This window comes from Hyaena hyaena, unplaced genomic scaffold (assembly GCF_003009895.1).
Source record: "Hyaena hyaena isolate Hyena2069 unplaced genomic scaffold, ASM300989v1 scaffold_61, whole genome shotgun sequence".
NCBI classification, from domain to species: Eukaryota; Metazoa; Chordata; class Mammalia; order Carnivora; family Hyaenidae; genus Hyaena; species Hyaena hyaena.
In genome coordinates this window covers 3,347,041-3,364,851 of record NW_024080693.1, presented here as the reverse complement: position 1 = coordinate 3,364,851, position 17,811 = coordinate 3,347,041, and the positions used below count along the sequence as shown (strand labels likewise).

At 47.7% G+C, this 17,811-nt stretch overlaps 1 protein-coding gene across 1 annotated transcript in view; it reads left to right on the top strand.

Annotated features, from left to right (window-relative positions):
- ZNF536 (zinc finger protein 536) overlaps positions 1-14,874 on the top strand; it is a 239,952-nt gene extending 225,078 nt beyond the window's left edge. Inside the window, exon 4 of the mRNA XM_039231888.1 lies at positions 14,394-14,874. Within this exon, the coding sequence (XP_039087819.1) occupies positions 14,394-14,638 (245 nt within the window). The 3' untranslated portion in view covers positions 14,639-14,874. The remainder of the gene's footprint in view (positions 1-14,393) is intronic.
- Positions 14,875-17,811: the final 2,937 nt, after the last annotated feature.

Sequence of the window (17,811 nt, the reverse complement as noted above, 5' to 3'; positions counted from 1 at the left end):
TCTTTTTTCTCTCATAGTGTGGAGGACCGTAAATAAATAAATATGTGTGTGCCTCCAGCTTGTGACCTCTGAGGGGGTGTGGCCTCTGAAGGTGTGTACGTGCTGGATAGCGATGGAGTCCACGGGGCTGCCCACTTGGCCACCTGGGCTGGGGGGGCAGTGCAGGGGGTGGGCTTGGGCCAGCTGGGTGGTGACATCCCAGCATCACACCGGAAGCGGCTATAGCTGGCTGGAGACCTGGGGAGGAGAGGGTGTGGTTCGTGGAGCTGTAATGGGGACTCTGAGCTCCCCCGCAGGCAACACAGGAAAATGCACAGCCACCCAATGACCGGAAGTGCCCTGGAAAGTGGGTGAGCCCACCTGCACCCTCCTTGCACCCGCAGAATGGGGGGGCAGCACCCCAGACTGTAGCCTCCAGGGGTCTCCAGGGCACAGAGCTCTTAGATTGTCCCGGTGAACACCCCAGCGGAGGGGTCTTCGCAGTCACCTGTCAGGAGGGGTGTCTTGCACCTGCGGAAGGACACCAGGGAGGATGGGGGCAAGCCAGGTCAGGATATGTGTGCTCCTCACGAGACCAGAGAGAGGCAAGCCTGTTCAGGGTCAGGGCTACCCATGCCAGGGCGTCCTCAGGCCCCCATGAAGGTGAGTAAACGGGGCTGGACACAGAAGTCACCCACCCAAGGCGGCACCCAAGCGCTTCCTGAGTGGCTGCTCAAGGGAAACAAGCCCCAGACCCCTCCTGCAGCCCCTACTCTGTGCGAAGCCGCTGGAGTTGCCCGTCTCCCCAGGGAAGGGAGAGACCCTCCAAGCCTGCTTCCTGGGAAGCCAGAGTGGGCAGTGCCTGACGAACACAATCCGGTGTCTTACTGTGCCGCGTCTTTCACAAGTGCCAGTGGGGCCCACGGCTGGGTCTTAAGAAAGGCTTCCGGGAGCTGTGTGGGCCTTGGCGGGTCTGACTGGAAGGAATCTGCAGGCTGCAGTGGGCAAATCCCTGGTGGGCCTGGCAGTGGGTACGAGGTTAGAAGGGATTGTGAGCTGGAAAGCCAGGCTAAGGCGCAAGGTGCTGTGGTAAGAAACAGGGAGTCATTGAAGGTTGGAGAGCAAGGATGGGCACACGTACACACCGGCTTGCTGCGTGTGGCGTGCCTGCTACCTTTCTGTCCTCTGGTGGCCTTCTCCTGCCCAGAGAGTCCCCACTGTTGGTCTGAGGTGGGCTGCGGGTGCCGGAGGTGGGCCACGTGGAGCAGGCTGCCTGTCACAGCTTCTGTGAAACTCGTGAGGTGCCTACTGCCCATTTTTTTGCCATGGGTACTTAAGACAGCCATATCTAGTGCAATATCCCTAAGGAGGGAAGGTGCGGGCAATTAAGAGTCTGAAGAGGAGGCGCTGCATTGGCAAATCTCGGGAGCCCTCCCACTTTGGCCATCTCTGGAGTGTCACTCTAATGATTTCACTTAAGGGGTGCCTAGCTGGCTCCGTTGGTTAGGCCTCTTGATTTCAGCTCAGGTCCCATCTCGCAGCGCATGGGTTCAAGCCCCACGTCAGGCTCTGCTCTGATAGTGTAGAGCCTGCTCCAGATTCTCCCTCTCTCTCTCTTTCTCTGCCCCGCCCTCCCTCTCTCTCTCACTCTCAAAATAAATAAACAAACTCAAAAAAGGAAAAGGACAGATAAACGCCCCCCCCCGCATCCCACTCTCTCTGTGTAAATGACCCCCTGGGACATGGAACCTAACTCTGGCTCCTTCATGTGGGCTGCACGGTGACTTCCTTCCCAGGGAAATGTGCAGCTTGGAGAGGGGACTAGACCAAGTTTTGCGAGCAGACATCTGACCAGCACACCCTCTGCCAGGTCACCCAGGTCAGGGTGACAGCAGCGTGTTGACCCCATGCTAGGAGAAGCCGCTGAACCTATGTGGCCTTCCGCCCCAACCCAGGTCTAACCGTGAGGACCCCCAAACGAAAGACCTTCTACAAAGTATTCCCCAAAACTGTCAAGGGCATCATCAAGGAAAACCTGAAAAACTGTCACGGCCAACAGGCACCTCAGGAGACATGACAACTAAGTGTAATGTGGTCCTGGATGGGATCCTAGAACAGAGAAAAGACATTAGGTAAAAGCGAGGGAAATCCGAATAAAATATGGACTTTACTTAATAATAGTGTATCAAAACTGGGTCATTAATTGTAACAAATGTACCCTACTCAGGGAGGATGTTAACAACAGGGAGAATGGGCGTGATAGGAGAATTCTCTGTATTATCTAAGTGACATTTTTGTAATTCTAAATCTATACTAAGATAAAAAGTTTATTTAAAAAGATTTCTTAACAATTTTTTTAATGTTTATTTTCAAGAGAGAGACAGAGCATGAGTGGGGGAGGAGCAGAGAGAGCAGGAGACACAGAATCCAAAGGAGGCTCCAGGCTCTGACATGTCAGCACAGAGCCTGATGTGGGGCTCATACTCACAAATCGTGAGATCATGACCTGAGCCAAAGTCAGACACTCAACCGACTGAGCCACCCAGGTGCCCCATAAAAGCTTCTTAATTTGGTTGATTTTCAGTAGACAGTGACAGCACAGCACCCCAGATCAGGAGACAGTCACAGCAGTAGCTGACACTGACCTAGTGACACTGGAATCCCTCCTGGAGGAGGTGGCATTGGGGGCAGGACTCTCCTGGGCCTGCACCCAGGAGAGGGAAAGGGGCAGGCCGGGCTGGAACACTATTCCCCTGGCCAGCATCTGTTACTCAGACACAGTGGGGAAGGGGGCGGGCCTGGATTCAAATCTTATCTGTTTGAAGAATTTCCTGTTCTTGGACCAGCATATTTAGCCTTTCCAAATCTCACTTGTTTTCATCTGTAAAATGGACCTAATAAGGTTCCCAAATAGTGTGAGGCTTAGTGGAGCAGAGGCCCGTGAATTGCTGAGCACTGTGTGTGGCATGTAAGACACTTGAAATAAACGTTCCCCAGATATGGTTAGAAGTAGGGAACGACTCACGCTAGAGAGCGCCTGAGGTGTGGTAGCCTTGAATTAGAATCGTCATTCCAGTGACAACCCTGAAGGCAGGCGTCAAGGTGTCCACTTGCCAACCGAAGATGTCGAGGCCCCGAGAGGCTCACGAAGCCAGAGAGAGGCAGAATCCAGCTTTGCAGCAGCTCCCTTTGAGCCCGCAGCCAGGGCCCAGCCCACTGTATCTTGCTGCCTTTCGGCAGCATCACATTCAAGTTCAGTTAGCATGAAAGCTGAGAAAGTGGGGCTGGATTCCAGGAGGTGTCTGCAGAGAATAGTGTCAGGCGGGGGGTGTAGGAGCCTTCCTGATCCTCCCAGATCTACAACCACCCCCCTCCCAAGCCCAGAAGTATCTGACCCAGGAGGGGCCCGCTCTTCCATCCCCATGGCCTCGAGGTGGTCCCTTTCTCGGGAACTCTGGTCTGTGCAGTGCAGATTTGGCCTTAAGCCATGTTTATTCGTTTGCCCCAGGCGGCCTCTGTGCTCCAGGAGCCACCAGCCTTCCCCGGGTGGTCAGGAGAGGCAGCCGGGAGTGCAGGCCACGGGCACTCACTGGCAACTATCGATCTGGGATCTTAAATCATTCCCCGGGTTTTATGAAAGCATTTATGTTTATCATTAAATAACCTTCAAAGGGTCGATGAACTCACTTTCCTTTTTTGGAGATTTTTAGATGTGTAATGTATTAATACTCTAACAATGCCCAGTGTTCATCTCTGGGTGAGTGACTTCATCCTGAAAGATGATGGAGGAGACCAAAGAGAGAGGGTGCTGCCCTCAGTGTAAGGCGGGAGCCATGAACAGAGGGGCTGGCGGCTCGCCCCGCATCACACAGCAAACCTCACCCCTCCTCTTCCTGTGTTCTCTCCCAGCATTTCCAGGGGAGGGTGGATGCAGGAGTTGGAATGCTCCTCCTGGTACCTATTAATTCAGTCATCTAGTTGCCTCAGTGTCACTTGCAGGTGCTTGTTGATACTTGGGGCTAGAATCTGATACCATGTCACTCACTTTGTGGCTAAGATTGTTCCAGCTCTGGCCACGGGGCTCTTTCCTTTGGCTCTGTGCTACTTTGACGTACTCCCATCAATGTGTGGGTCTTTTGAGCAATTGCTTACTTTCTGGCAAAAAAGCTCCAGGACCAGCTTGTGTATTTCTTGTTCCTGCCCTAGAATCAGCCATTTCTACAAAAAGCTTTTGTTTTCTTTTTTTTGTTTGTTTGTTTTTAAGGTTTTTTTTTTTACCTATTTGTTTTTGAGAGAGAGAGAGAGAGAGAGAATAAATGCACAAGTGGGGGAGGGGCAGAGAGCGAGAGAGAAGACAGAGAATCCCAAGCAGGCTTTGCACTATCACTGCAGAGCCCTACGTGGGATTTGAGCTTATCAACCATGAGATCATGACCTGAACCAAAATCAAGAGCCCCACGGGCGCCCGGTTGGGTCCTTTTCTTGAGAATGGTGCTACAAATTAAGTGTGGGTGGTGCCACTAGGACGTCACGCTCAGCTGACGGGAAAGGACACGTAAGTGTGTGTGTATACTAGCCCCTGCATATACTCCTATCTCTGTCACATATATTGAACTAAACACAAGTTCACACTGATGTCTTGATCCATTGCCACGTGGATCAAAATTTGCTTTTAAACTAGTGAAATCGGTTTTGGTAGTGTTTTAAATTAAACCACACATCACATGATATTTGAAACCTGAAATTATTCATACTAAGGATATTCCAAAGTGTTTTAGCATCTTTGATTAGATGGATGAATATTTTTTCGAAAACTGAAAACATAAATTACGTACCTGATTAGAACCATTCTTGCCTATTTGGAATTTGGGAAATTAAATATATATATATATGATGTGTGCAACTGTGAAAATAGCTCTTTCTGTTGGCTCCACGTGTGTTCATGTATATCCTTACCTGTCTCATTGCCTCTGCTGAGCCTACTGTAGCTGGAAGGAAAGCCAGCGTCCTGGGCAGAAGCCCCTCCAGTTTGCAGCTTCAGGGTCAGCTGCATATGTGCGGAGGGAGCAGCAGGTGAGAGCCAAGTGGGGACCAGATGACCACCGAGGAGTCCACTGCGTCCAACAAGGTGCTTGGATTCCTCCCAGTCCTGTGGGTTCTCCTTTGGGGCCGTGTTTCTAACATGCACCACTGGCCCTATAGGTGGAGCCATTTTCTTAACTACCAGCCTGCATTGTGCAAATGTCCCTTCTCTCGAGGAATGCAGAGCACTCCAGGTGGGGTACGGCAGGGGAGTGGTGATGCTCAGGAGCCCTCTTGACCTCTCAGCAGAAGCCCTTCCCAAGCCTCATGGCTCCATGCGTGTGAGCTGGTCCTTTCTAGAAAACAGTACCATAAAGTATGGCCGTGGGAGACCCTTCTGGGCTCTTAGAAATTCTCCATGACCCTATGCCCCAAGGAAGGCATTTCAGAAAGGAAAATGGTAGTGTCTCCAGGTGAGCCAGCCCTGGCCTTATTGCAGGTGACTTTCTTGGGGTCTACAGCCCCCCAGGCTGCAAATGTGGCCCAGGTGATCTAGAAGTTATGGCAGCAATGCTCTTGTTCATTGACCGACAGGTGGTCTTTTTGCATGTATTTCGGTGAACAACAAAAGGGCCTGGTGGCATTGATCTGAAAGGCTTGCCCCGGTTTGGGAGACAGATGGCCAGGCAGTATGAAGACACAGAGGGTGTCCGTGTCTCTGAGACTTGGCTGGGCAGTATGAGGACCCAGGGGATGCCTGTGTCTCTGTGTCTACCCCAAGGCTGGGACCCCACTGCCTCCCATTTACACCTGTGACCCTCTTCTGGACCCTCTTCCTTGGGCTGACTATCTACCATGACTGGAGACTGTCTCTCTCCAGTCTAGATCTCCTTGACGTCCAGAATTATGCCTCTGTCACCACATATAGACCCTGCCTGTGGCAAAGCAGCACACGTATCCTTCCTTAAGAATGTTGTTCATCTCCAGGACTCTTTCCAGGCCTGTCCTTGGAGCCGTCGGTTTGACGGGACTGGAGGCTGGCTCAGGCTGCTGGATGTCCTCTCCTCATAAACTCTTGGCTCCTCGCTCCTCCCACTGGAAAGGGTGTCCACTAGGCCCTCGCTCTGAAGGCAGCCTCGAGACTGTGGCCGGTCACTCAGCACGTGTTGGTGGGCGCTGTGTCAGGCATGCAGAAGAAATGCCCTTCCCACCAGGTGGTGCTAAAAGTCCTGTGTCATCCCTACAGCTTTCTGCTCAGTGCAAGGCATGCAGTGAGTGCTAAATGTGTGCTCGTGGAAGTGGGCGGGGTTCCAGGAGTCGTGTGATGGAAGCTGGGAGTCCTGTGGTTCGGTGACAGCCATGTGCACAATGCCTGGCTTTGGTGGGTGTCTCGAGGTCACAGCGATGCCTATTGCCCCTAAGTGGTGTGGCAGGTGACATGTGTGCAATATCACACACATACACACACACATTATGGTGCACACCCTCCCAGGGTGTTCATAGACTCCCTCCTGGAGTATCCTGGTCCTGATGGAAGATAGCCCTTTATGCACAATCTTCGACAAGCAATTTCCAGGGACTGGCAGGAGGAAGCAGAGAGGAGCACTGCTGTGAGGAAGTCCTAAGGTTGAATTCCGGGTCAGAAACCAGCTAGCCAAATACTCCTGCCTTTGGACAATTATTTAGTCTCCCTGGGCTCAGTTTTCTCATCTGTGAGATGGGAAGGCTCCTCTGTAGCCCATGTCCCTCCTGCTGATTGCGAGGACCATTGCTGCAGTTCCCAGAAATGTGCCCAGATGAGGTGTCCCGAGGCCGAACACCAGTGGTGGGCCGTGGACTCCTCCACCCCTCCCACCTGCCACCCCGAGCCTGGAGAGAAACCATCAGTTCGGAAAGTCAGGAAGCCCCGTGAAGCAGCCTCATCTCTGCCCACAAGTGTGGGGCTGTAATTAATGGATGGTCCCCCAAGGGGAAGCATTTTCTGCTCCCCCTTAGGCACAGGGAAAGAGCAGATATTTCCATCGTAGCAAGTAAGAAAAATATCTCGTTTCCTCACTTTTGTTATAAACAATGTACGACTTGCTTTCTCCTTACTCCTCTTGACCCTCCACACTGTATACATATTTATATATTATTCATAGTGGATTAAAAATGAATGTGCTCTTTACCACGGCTCTACAGCGCAGTGACAATACAAATTAACGTATGATGTACTTACTTTTCACATGGCAGTGATGGGAAATGTTGATGGTCTCGAAGTGAGAGGTAGAGAGATGGAGTGTGGTGGGGGGCAGCGGGGGGCACCCATCTGGCCGCACGTCAGGGCTCAGGGCCCCGGCTGCAGACAGGGATTAGGGCTCTCTGCAGTCAGCGGTGCTGCAGCTAGGCTGGAAAGGCCTCCTCACTTCCCTTCTCCCATGGAAAGAGGGCCCTCATCCCCAGTGGGTCCTGTGAGCCTGGCCCTGTCCAGCACCCTCACTGGGCTTCATCTCCAGCATGACCTGCTCCCTGACGCTTGCACTGATGCCGGGCTCCCTATCCCTGCATCTGGGCTCAGGCTTGTCCCTGGCTGGAGTAGCACTTCTCTCCCTGTCCCTTCTGGCTGCCTCTCCCATTCTTTCTCCCATCCATCCACCCATCCGTCCATCCCTTCCTTTCCTTGAAAAATACCGATGGATATCTGTGATGGACCAAGCACTGTGCTAGGTGGGGAGAAACAGCAATAATCATAAAACCCAAAAAGCAAGCCCCACTGCCCCTACACCATGGAGCTGTCTCATGAGGAAGACAGACGTAATTGTTTATTTGTTCAGTTACCCTTTGCTGGAGCCTCTACCACAGAAGATGGCCCTCATCACCGTCATGGTGAGTCTGGGGTGATCAGGCCTCCTTGAGGCAGAGGCAAGGTGTGCTAAAGGATACGGCTACACAGTAATTTGATGAAGTAGGGGAAGAGAGCAGTACAAATTAGGGGAACAAGAAGGGATGGACCAAAGGTCCTGTGGCAGGAAGAAGTATGAAGCATTTGGAGAACACAGAGGGTCTGTATGGCAGAGACAGCAAACTGGGGGGTTTGAGGGTGAAGACAGTCGAAGGAAGAGCAGGGGCTCACCCCCAGTCACCTCTACTGTATCACCACCTGCATTGCCCCAAACTGTTGTTTCTGGCCTAGCTCTTGGCTAGAACAGGATGTGCTAGATGGGGAGATGTTTCTGGCATGGGGTCCAACCCAAAGCCCATCCTAACCCACATTTGCTGAACTGCATCCAAAGAAAATGCAACATTCACAACGTGCTCTTTTGGACTTTGAAGGTCTTCCATTTTCTCAAAGCTCTTGTCCAAGGGCAGATGGCCCAAGGACAGGTAATATCTCAAGCCTCCACTGAAGACCACATGAGGCAGGTAACACAGAACAGTGGCCTTTGAGACAGGCTGTAAGAAGACAATGGGAACAGCACGCATGACAGTTACAGACAGCTGATGTCTATATAGTTCAGTATTCTTTCCAGATTAGACACCTTATTCCATCTGCTCCTCACAACATCCTGTGATTGGAGGTATTAGTATTACTGCTCCATTTTCTTTTTTTATTATTAAAATTTTTTAACATTTATTTATTTTTGAGAGACAGATCATGAGCAGGGGAGGGGCAGAGAGAGAGAGAGAGAGAGAGGCTCCAAATGGAAGCAGGCTCCAGGCTCTGAACTGTCAGCACAGAGCCCGATGCGAGGCTCAAACCCACGAACTGTGAGATGATGACCTGAGCCGAAGTCAGACGCTCAACCAACTGAGCCACCCAGGCGCACCTACTGCCGCATTTTCAAGGTGTGGGAACTGAAGCCTCGAGAGATCACATTCCTTACACGAGGCAAGACACAGAGGAGACTGAAGTTTGGGTTACATAGCCTCCCAGCCTCCTAAGGGGAGAAGCTATGCTTTGAACACAAGCTCCTGGCCAGACTCACACTGTCTACTGTGTGGCAGGAAGACACCTGAATGCAAGGCAAAAATGCCAAGCCAAGAGGGCTCCCTGTCTTCAACACCCTGGAGGGTGGTCCTCCTTGCTTGGGTTCAGCTGGAGAGAAGCCATGTCTTGATGCTAGTTGCTAATGGGGAATCTTTTTCTGCTTCTTGGAAATTGATGAACATTAGCATCTTCATTGCCACCTGCAGACCCAGGTGCATCGCCAAGTCTATCTCCAGGCTAGCAAGGTGGCACATGTAACCGGCCTGGATTCCAGCTCACTCAAAAGAGACAGGTAGAGGTCTGCAGAGTTCACAGCTCACCAAGGGGTTGTCCTGTCACCCTGAGGGCGGCCCCAGCTTCTCCTCTGGGGACCTGGGGACAGATGTCCTGTTTCCTTCCCGAGGTGGTATTTCCCCCAAACCCCTCCTCCACCCCAGGTAGGAGCTCCTCAGCTCACTTACCCCCTCTCCCCTCCCCTCCACCCAGACCTGAAGATGAATCCCTTCTCTGTCACAAATATTTGAACACACAGTGAAGTATTCCGGAGAGCTCTCAGATTTGGGGTTTATTCTCAAGCCCTTTCTTATGGTCTCTGACCAAAAGCTCACAGACCTCCACAGGCATCGCTGCATTTGCGCCAATACCAGGGGCTTCAAGTGTACAAATAGTGTAGAGAAACTTGAATTGATTCATCCACGTTTAGCTGGACTCAGAAATGTATCAAATTTCAAAAGGGCTTTGTATAACAATAGCTTTCTGTTTGGGAGTAAATGTTTGTGGCACCAAGGGACAGACTTCCGCTTAAAATTTGATCCTTTGGAGAACAGGCCTTCTCTGGGCCTTTCAACAAACCACTCAGAAGCTGTGGGGATGGGGTGGGGGGGGGGCGTGTTGTATGTGTGTATGCGTATCTTATAAGAACATACATAATCATGGTTCTTGTAAGGATGTTGGAGGATTAGGGCATCTGAGTACTTTATATCTGGTGGAAAAATAGTCTATAGTCCTGGTTCACTGTGTCTTAACTTCCTCATCTGTACAATGGGGCTGATGTCACTCCTTGACCAAAGTTCTCCACAGCTCAAATATGAAGATAGTATACAAAAATATATGTGAAAAACTATAGAATGTAGGCTTGTGGGATCTTCAAGTGCTGCTATTATTATCTACAATGCTTCTACCTACAGAGTATATTACAAGGTCAGGATTTATTATGATTCTAATATTGTATAGACTTCCTTCTAAATGCACACACGCATATGCTATATACATTTACATCTAGATTTCCATCTCAACTAAGTTAAAATGAAAATGATTTCAATACTAATGTTTGGATCATGGATGTATCCAAATATGCCAGAATTATAGCATGTCTTTGACTCTCCCAAGAAATAGAGACTCAGATAGTGCCACAGGTTAAAATCACGATTAGTATTTTAAAATCAGTTGGTGGGGAAATGTACAAGGTGCTCTTATGCCACGTTGGGCAATTCAAAAAAGGCCTTCATGGGGCACCTGGGTGGCTCAGTCAGTTAAGTGCCAACTTCGGCTCAGGTCATGAACTCGTGGTTTGTGAGTTCAAGCCCTGCGTCGGGCTCTGGGTTGACGGCTAGCTCAGAGCCTGAAGCCTGCTTTGTTTTCTGTGTCTCACTCTCTCTTCACCCCTCCCCTGTTCAGGCTCTGTCTCTCTCTCACACAAAAGTAAAATAAACATCAAAAAAAAATTTTTTTTAAAAAGGCTTTCATGGTGAATAAATGTGATATTTGAGGTTCTCCACCTGGCTTGCCAAGATGCATGTTGCAGTGCTCCGCTGGTGGTACAACTTGCAGAGAAGCAGCTTCCAAAGGTTGTAGCATAGAATTCATACAGAAATATATTATTCTTAATGGTAATGGAAAGTATAATTTGGGACACCTGGGTGGCTCAGTCACTTAAGCGTCTGACTCTTGATTTTGGCTCAGGTCAGGATCTCATGGTTCATGAGATTGAGTTCCTGCATCAGACTTTGGACTAATGAGGCTGGAGCCTGCTTGGGATTCTTTTTCTCCCTCTCTCTCTCTCTCTGTTCCTCCCCTGCTCATGTGCATTCTCTCTCTCTCTCAAAATAAAGAAACATTTAAAAAGAAAGAGAAAATACAATAAATATTCTAGAACAGATGGGCAAAAGCAGTGGAAGAACAGACACATTGAAACCTGGGGACCCGAGGTAGATGTATTGAATGATACCATGGTTTGGTCAATCTGCTTCATGGTTGTGTTAGACTTTTTGGATCACGGTACTAAGAGTTCTGGTTTTAGTTTTGATTTTTATTTGTTTATTATTCAGAGTTCTTAACTCTGGAGAGCGGTCGACCATGGTGCTCTTCTCCACCAGGGACTTGCTACTGCAGTCGGTGAGCTAGCTCTGGCTTTGGGTGAGCCACAGCCCTTAGCATAGTGGGTGGCCACCGAGCTGCCCCTGGTGGCTACCCAGAAAATGCAGTCCATCTCTGAGACGATTTGGGCAAAACTTTAAAAACACTTCCTGGGCATCCTGAGAAACGGTGTCTTGGTTCTACTCAGGTTCTCTGGATGACCTTCAGTTAGTTCACATGCCTCTGGCTATAGAGTTGGGCCCTCTTTTCTTATCCTCAAGAGTTGCTCTTCCAGAGTACTCAGAATCTTCTCTCCCTGGGTGTAGTTTGATGTCCACAGTGATGACGACTTCTTGAGTTGGGTGTCTGGGTCTTGGGATCTGCTTGAAACTCACTGATCCTCCACTTAGGGCTGACTTAGAGTCACTATTCTGATGGAGAGAATTGTTTTTCCTGCCCTATTGCCACTGACCAGATTCTTCCCTGTTGTCTGTGCCCTAAGTCCAGTGTGACGAATAGGGCCACTTATATTCTTTGTAAAATTCCTAAATCCACATAAGAAATATGCATCTCCATTCTTCCTCCCACCAACCCAGAGCCTTCCTTGTCTTCTGTGGGAGAGGTGACCAAGCCCTAAGGGCGGCACTGAGTAGCAAGAAGACAGGAATGAGGCTGGCAAATATTTCTCTTACCTGCCAGTCAAGGCCTGGAGCGCCTCCTGCTGGTTGTTGCTGCCCATCTTGCTGCATAGGCTATGAAGAACGACCAGCAGCAAGTGGACTTTCCTTGGGTTTCATTTATTCTGAACTCCAAAGTCCACAGATTTGCAAGTTGGCTTTTGGCAAGTGGGAAAGTTGATCAGATTCAGCCTCGTGTTAGATGCAACAGTAGAAACCAAAGAAGCAGAAACTCTATCCAGAAATGTATAATACCTTCCAAAAAAAGGCAAGGTGAAGCAGTAAGATAATAGTTGAGTTCCATAAACAGTTCACATCTGCTTGCTTTGTGCCAGGTAGTGGGTGTGGCACCAATGGTCCTAAGAGGGCTATGCTTCCTGCCAGCAACTCACAATCAGGGGGATCAATCCACAGTAGCCCACATAAGCAGCATCCCGGCTGGGCAGAACCTGGAAGGCGAAAGAGAATGGATGTGGTATTTCAGGGAGAGGGTCGCACAGAAAGGGCATGGAGACCCTGCAGAATGGAGCCTTTCTGCAGAGACCCTTAATGCTTTGGTTTGGGGTGGACAAAGGAAGGGTGCTCCAGAGGAGGCAGGACAGGTGGCTGGGACTGGACTTGGAGGTCCTGATTATTTCTTAAATGGCAGGTGGCCATCAAAGATTTGAGGCAAGGAAATCACAGCTGAGCTCCTGCTTTAGGGGCCCACTCTGGCATTCCTGGGGGTGGAGGTGGGCTGGAGGTTGGCCACTGGGAAACACAAAGCCCTCCTACAGGCCGCCAAGTTCATAGTCTAGGCAAGAATTGAGACACACTGGATCAGCCTCTGAGGGGAGATAAGAAAAAGAGAGGGTTACCAGGTAGAAGAGATTCATCCTGGAGATCAATTGGCTAGGAGGGAAGAAAGAGAGCACTAACTGCACAAACCAAGTAAGAAAGAAGGAAGACTCTAGGACCGTGTGCAGTGGGAAGTGAAAGTAAGCTTCAGTTCCAGACATCTGGTTGGCCATGCAGTTTCTCAGGAACAAGACTGCTTTGCTAAGTAGATACACAGGACTTCTGCTCTTCCTGTGGTAGCAGAAGTGCTAAGTGTGCTGTTTGGATGTTTTCTGGTGTACATGGTTGGGCCTATTTATTTACTTGTTTATTTTTCCGAGCAAATGAAACCCAGCCCTGGGCCTTGACCTCTCTGGGTGCTGGTGGGTGGGACAGTACTCATGAGCTTCCAGGAACAGACATGCACAGCTTCCGGGCATCGAGGAGAATCCAGTTGTTCTGCTATAACTTCCCAAACCAGATGCTTTATGGGTGCCCCAAGATGGCAGAAGCGTGTGCATGCCTGCTGTACATTGGGCCAGGGAAATCAAGCATGGAGGAGCGGGTGGGTTGCCACAGGAGTCCACCTTCTGTTCTGATTTAGAGCATTTCTAGAAAAATTTGAGTTCAAGGGTTTCTATTCAAAATCTAACTTCTTTAAAACTACACTGGCCGTGGTTATTTGAACATTTTGGTTCCCACCGATATCTTCCAGTGCTGCCTCTTGAAACGCAGTGGTTGTGCAAATTCCTCCAGCTTAGTACTTCTAGCCCTGCCCTGGACCCGCGGCCCTCTGTCACCCTTCTGCAAACACACACTCCCTCCTGATGCTCGGTTGCTTATCTGTAAAGACTTGATGGGAGGATAAGAAAGTGAACTGGCTTAGTGCTGAGATCCAAGTCAGAATCCCAGGCAGAGGGATTTATGGCTTTGTGTGTGTGCAGAAGTGAGGTCAGCAGAGTACAGTCTCAGGGTCAAATCCCTCTTCTGTCTGCTTTTGTACAGCCTGGAATCTAAGAATGGTTACTACGTTTTAAATGGTTGGGGGGGAGAAAAAAGGAAGAATAACTATTTCCTCTCCCATGAATATTATATGGAATTCAAATTTCAGCGTCCAAAAAATAAGGTTTTTAATGTCATCAATAAAATGTTGGAAATTTATTTCCTCTCTTGTCACAGAGGTGCCTACGTAATATCTTTGATTTTGTGTCTTGGCCTGCAAAGCCTAAAATACTGGCTATCTAACAGTGCATGGGGGTAAAAAAAGATCTAGGCATTGGGAACATTCTCTCCTGTCACCTGGAAAGTCTGAATTAAAGCTCTCCCTAGGATGGAAAGATCTTGTAAATCCCCGTCTAAGTTATTATTAGTTGGTAACTTATTATTTCTCCAAGTGACTTATTATTTGTCCAGATACATATAGTGGCTACTTTTCTGTCCTTTGCCAATTTGATTTTTGCAAAGTATCTGCAATCACAATATTGATACCACTGGTAATAATGATGCTGTCCTCTGGGCCGTGGGGGTCGGGGAGGGAGCAAGCAGGAAAGTTGACCAGTCCCTCTTTGTACCCACAGGTCACAGGCCTTTCCAGTGCCGATACTGTCCCTACAGTGCCTCTCAGAAGGGAAACCTGAAGACCCACGTGCTCTGCGTCCATCGTATGCCTTTTGACAACAGTCAGTACCCTGACCGCAGGTTCAAGCGCTCCAGAGTCGACTCGGAGGCTTCTGGGAATTTTGAAGACCCCACAGCTGTCAAGGCGGGGAGCTCAGCAGAGCTAACAGAAGAAGGCTGCAAAACCCAGGAGCAGCGTAACTGAGCAAACTGACCTGTATATTGCAATATTATTTTACACAGTTTTAAGATTATGCATCTGGTAAAAGAGTTTGCTAACTGCATTCCAAGGGGAAAAAATCATGTACAACTCCCCCACTAGTGTATAGAACATTTAAAAAAAATTTTAAAAAGATATCTATATATATATATTAAAGAAAAAAAATCCCCAGCCCTTGAAAATGGCTGCTAAACTGTTACCCGGCAACAAGTACTTCCAAACAATGCAGGTGGAAGAGAAGTGATTTCAGAAACGCTTGGTGTCCTCCAAGCTTGAGAAAGCTGGGGGCCCTTCCAACTCTTAAGTCGTCTTTGTCCCAAAATCATGCTCTTAACGGAAAAATGATACCATCTAAATGATTTAGTGTTGCCTTGAAGATGGAGGGGCTGTGTTTTCATTGTTGAAAACACCTCTATAATCTGACACCAGCTGCTGCCATTTGCCTCCCACCCTAATGAGATGTGCTGGGAGGGAGCTGCGGTGCCAGTCAGACTGGAGCGGTCACTGCAGAGAAAATCAATTCACGCGGGGTCCCAACTGCACGCGCTAAGAAACCCTAGACCGCCCGCAGCCAGCGCCAGGGCTGACCGGCACTGCAGAGGATTGCCATCTTAAACGTGCATTTAAAAAAACAAAAAACAAAAAACAAAACAAAACAAAAAAAACACAGCCAAATGAATCAATGGTCAGAAATCATCTGCAGACAAATGCCCATTGCAGGTTTGAGGAGTCATTCCTTTTTTTTTTTTTTTTTTTTTTAGATCAAATCACAGTATTGAGGGAAATGCTGTTTTCTTGGTTGTCTGGTTTTTGTTTTTGTTTTTTTGATGGAAAAGAAGTTGCCAATAAAAAAACATTAGGGGTACATTATGTAAAATGTGGTCTAGGCAAACTAGCCAACCCTATCCATAGAAGGTGCTGGTGAGAAGTGGGAATCCACGTAATAATAGAAAGATTGTTTTCTATTATGATTTTAAACATCTTACTTGAATGAAGGCTGCTCCGGTCCTTATGATCAGATTTTTTTCATGCATTCGTTTTTGTACGTATCACAGAAATGAAGTGAGATTTTCTTCTCCAACAAGCTCTTATGAAATAGCTTGTATTAAAAGACGGATCTAAACATCCTGCTCTCTATCGCTAATGAAGAAAACTGTTTGAGTTAAAAATGTCTGTTTTTGTAAAACAAATGTGTTCTATATTTTTGTAGATTTTAGATTTTTTACTGATTGGATACTCCAAATTTATCAAGTTCTGCACCACCCAGAGGGAGATTTTGAGGGCCAATAATGAACCACTTAACTCATTAAAAAAAAAAAAAAGATTTAAGAAGACTAGTTAAGGGTTTATTCTTGAATCTGCTAGAATGGCATACAAGTTCAGCCTCTTAACATCCTTCCTTTGAGTGACACGAAATTGGTGCTGTTGTTTGTGACGATAGAGAAGTATTGAAGTATTAACTTCTTCTAAAATGAAATCATTCAGACTTAAAAAAAAAAAGTCGATATTTCCTTGCAGGCTGGGAGCACAGAATAAAACCCCAGGGCCTTAAAAACTTCAGCTCTGCCTACAGCAGTTTACAAAAATTCTAAACTGCTATCAGTGTAAATAAGATGCTTAGCGCTACCCTGAGACCGGAAGGAATCTCAGGCTAATAAGGAATCCGGTTTGCATATGCTGTTGAGAGAGTGTCACCTACCCAAGGTTTCGGTGAAAACGAGGCCGCTGTTCAACGTGGACCCATCTGGCATAGAGCAAGCTGCTTTCTTGTTTTTCTAGAATAGTTCTCACTGCCTTACTTAAATCGAGTTGATAAACTTAATGCAACTGTTTCTATGATCCTAGAGGAAGGACTGAAATGTTATTGAAAACTTTCTGACTGTAGTGAGCTTTAGGATTTTAACTGCACTACTGTGTTTGGTGACTGTGCCAGTCGCTTGCTTTCTGTGTGTTTGCCCCGCCTTTGGTATCTTAGCAAAGAAAAAATATTAAAAAAAAAAAAAAAAGAAGAAAAAAAAAGTAAAAAGAAAAAAAACAAGAGGAAAAAAAAAAGTGAAAGAAACATGAGAGCCACATTCCATTTCTAGCACTTTGGGCGCTCTTTTGGTCTTCTTTTGTGTCTTCTGAGCATCGTCAGATGCGACAGGCAATAATTCTGTTTGTGACACTGGGAACATCCCCTCTTCTTTGTGGCGTGTGTGTTGATTCCATTTTGTCCAGTGCTACCGTGTCCTTATTTCCCCCTCTGACACAGGCCTTCTTTTCAGAGCATTTGTAACTTGTAATACAAACAAGTGACAGCCACAGTGATGCAGTGTCAGTTTCTGAATGTCACCAGGTCCTCCTATCTAAACATGTCAAGTTTTTTCCCTGTAAGTTCTGTAGTCTGTGATGCTGGTCATAATACTGTCTACATTCCTACACAAAGAAAAAAAAATCTATCTTGGAGGAAATCTGAGATCAATAGCGTAGAGGATTTTGTTGCTATGCTTGTAACAAGTAGAAAACTTTGTATTTAAAGTTTATTCTTGGTCATTATTTATTATTATAATACATCAGTTGACAGAACTTTATTCTGGTATAGAAAGTATTAAAAGTTGTTTTTTCAGCAATGACTGTTTCTTTCCGCTGTTAGAATAAAATGTCTTTGAAGCAGTCCGGTTTTATCCAGTGTTTTACGCAATAAAACCTCTACCTCTGGAAAAAAAAAATCTTTTCCTACTCACTTATGTTTATTAGGAAGAGTAAAATGTATTTTTGCAGCTTTGTCAGACTCTGCTAAGGCTTGGTCAAACTCCGTTTATTCATCAAAAGCTCGGCAGTGTCCTGTGGGGCTGGTCCCCACAGCTGTGTGCTGTTCAAGCCCAGTGAGTATCTCTGTGCGGTATACACAAGGCAAGAGCATGTGTGTGTGAGTGTGTGCTCACACCCACGTGCATGTGGGAATTACGCTTCTTCAAAGGTTCGTGGACACTGTTTTCAATAAGGTAAAACCAATGGAAATACACACGTTCTTCCTATCGCAGAAATGATATAAGAAGCTGAAAGCATTGGGATCTATTATTCCTCTTTATTGGTAGAAAGTTGTTTAAAAAAATCATTAAATGCAAGGAAGGGTTTTACAGGGGATGATCTGAATTCTTCCTCTGGACGAGAAG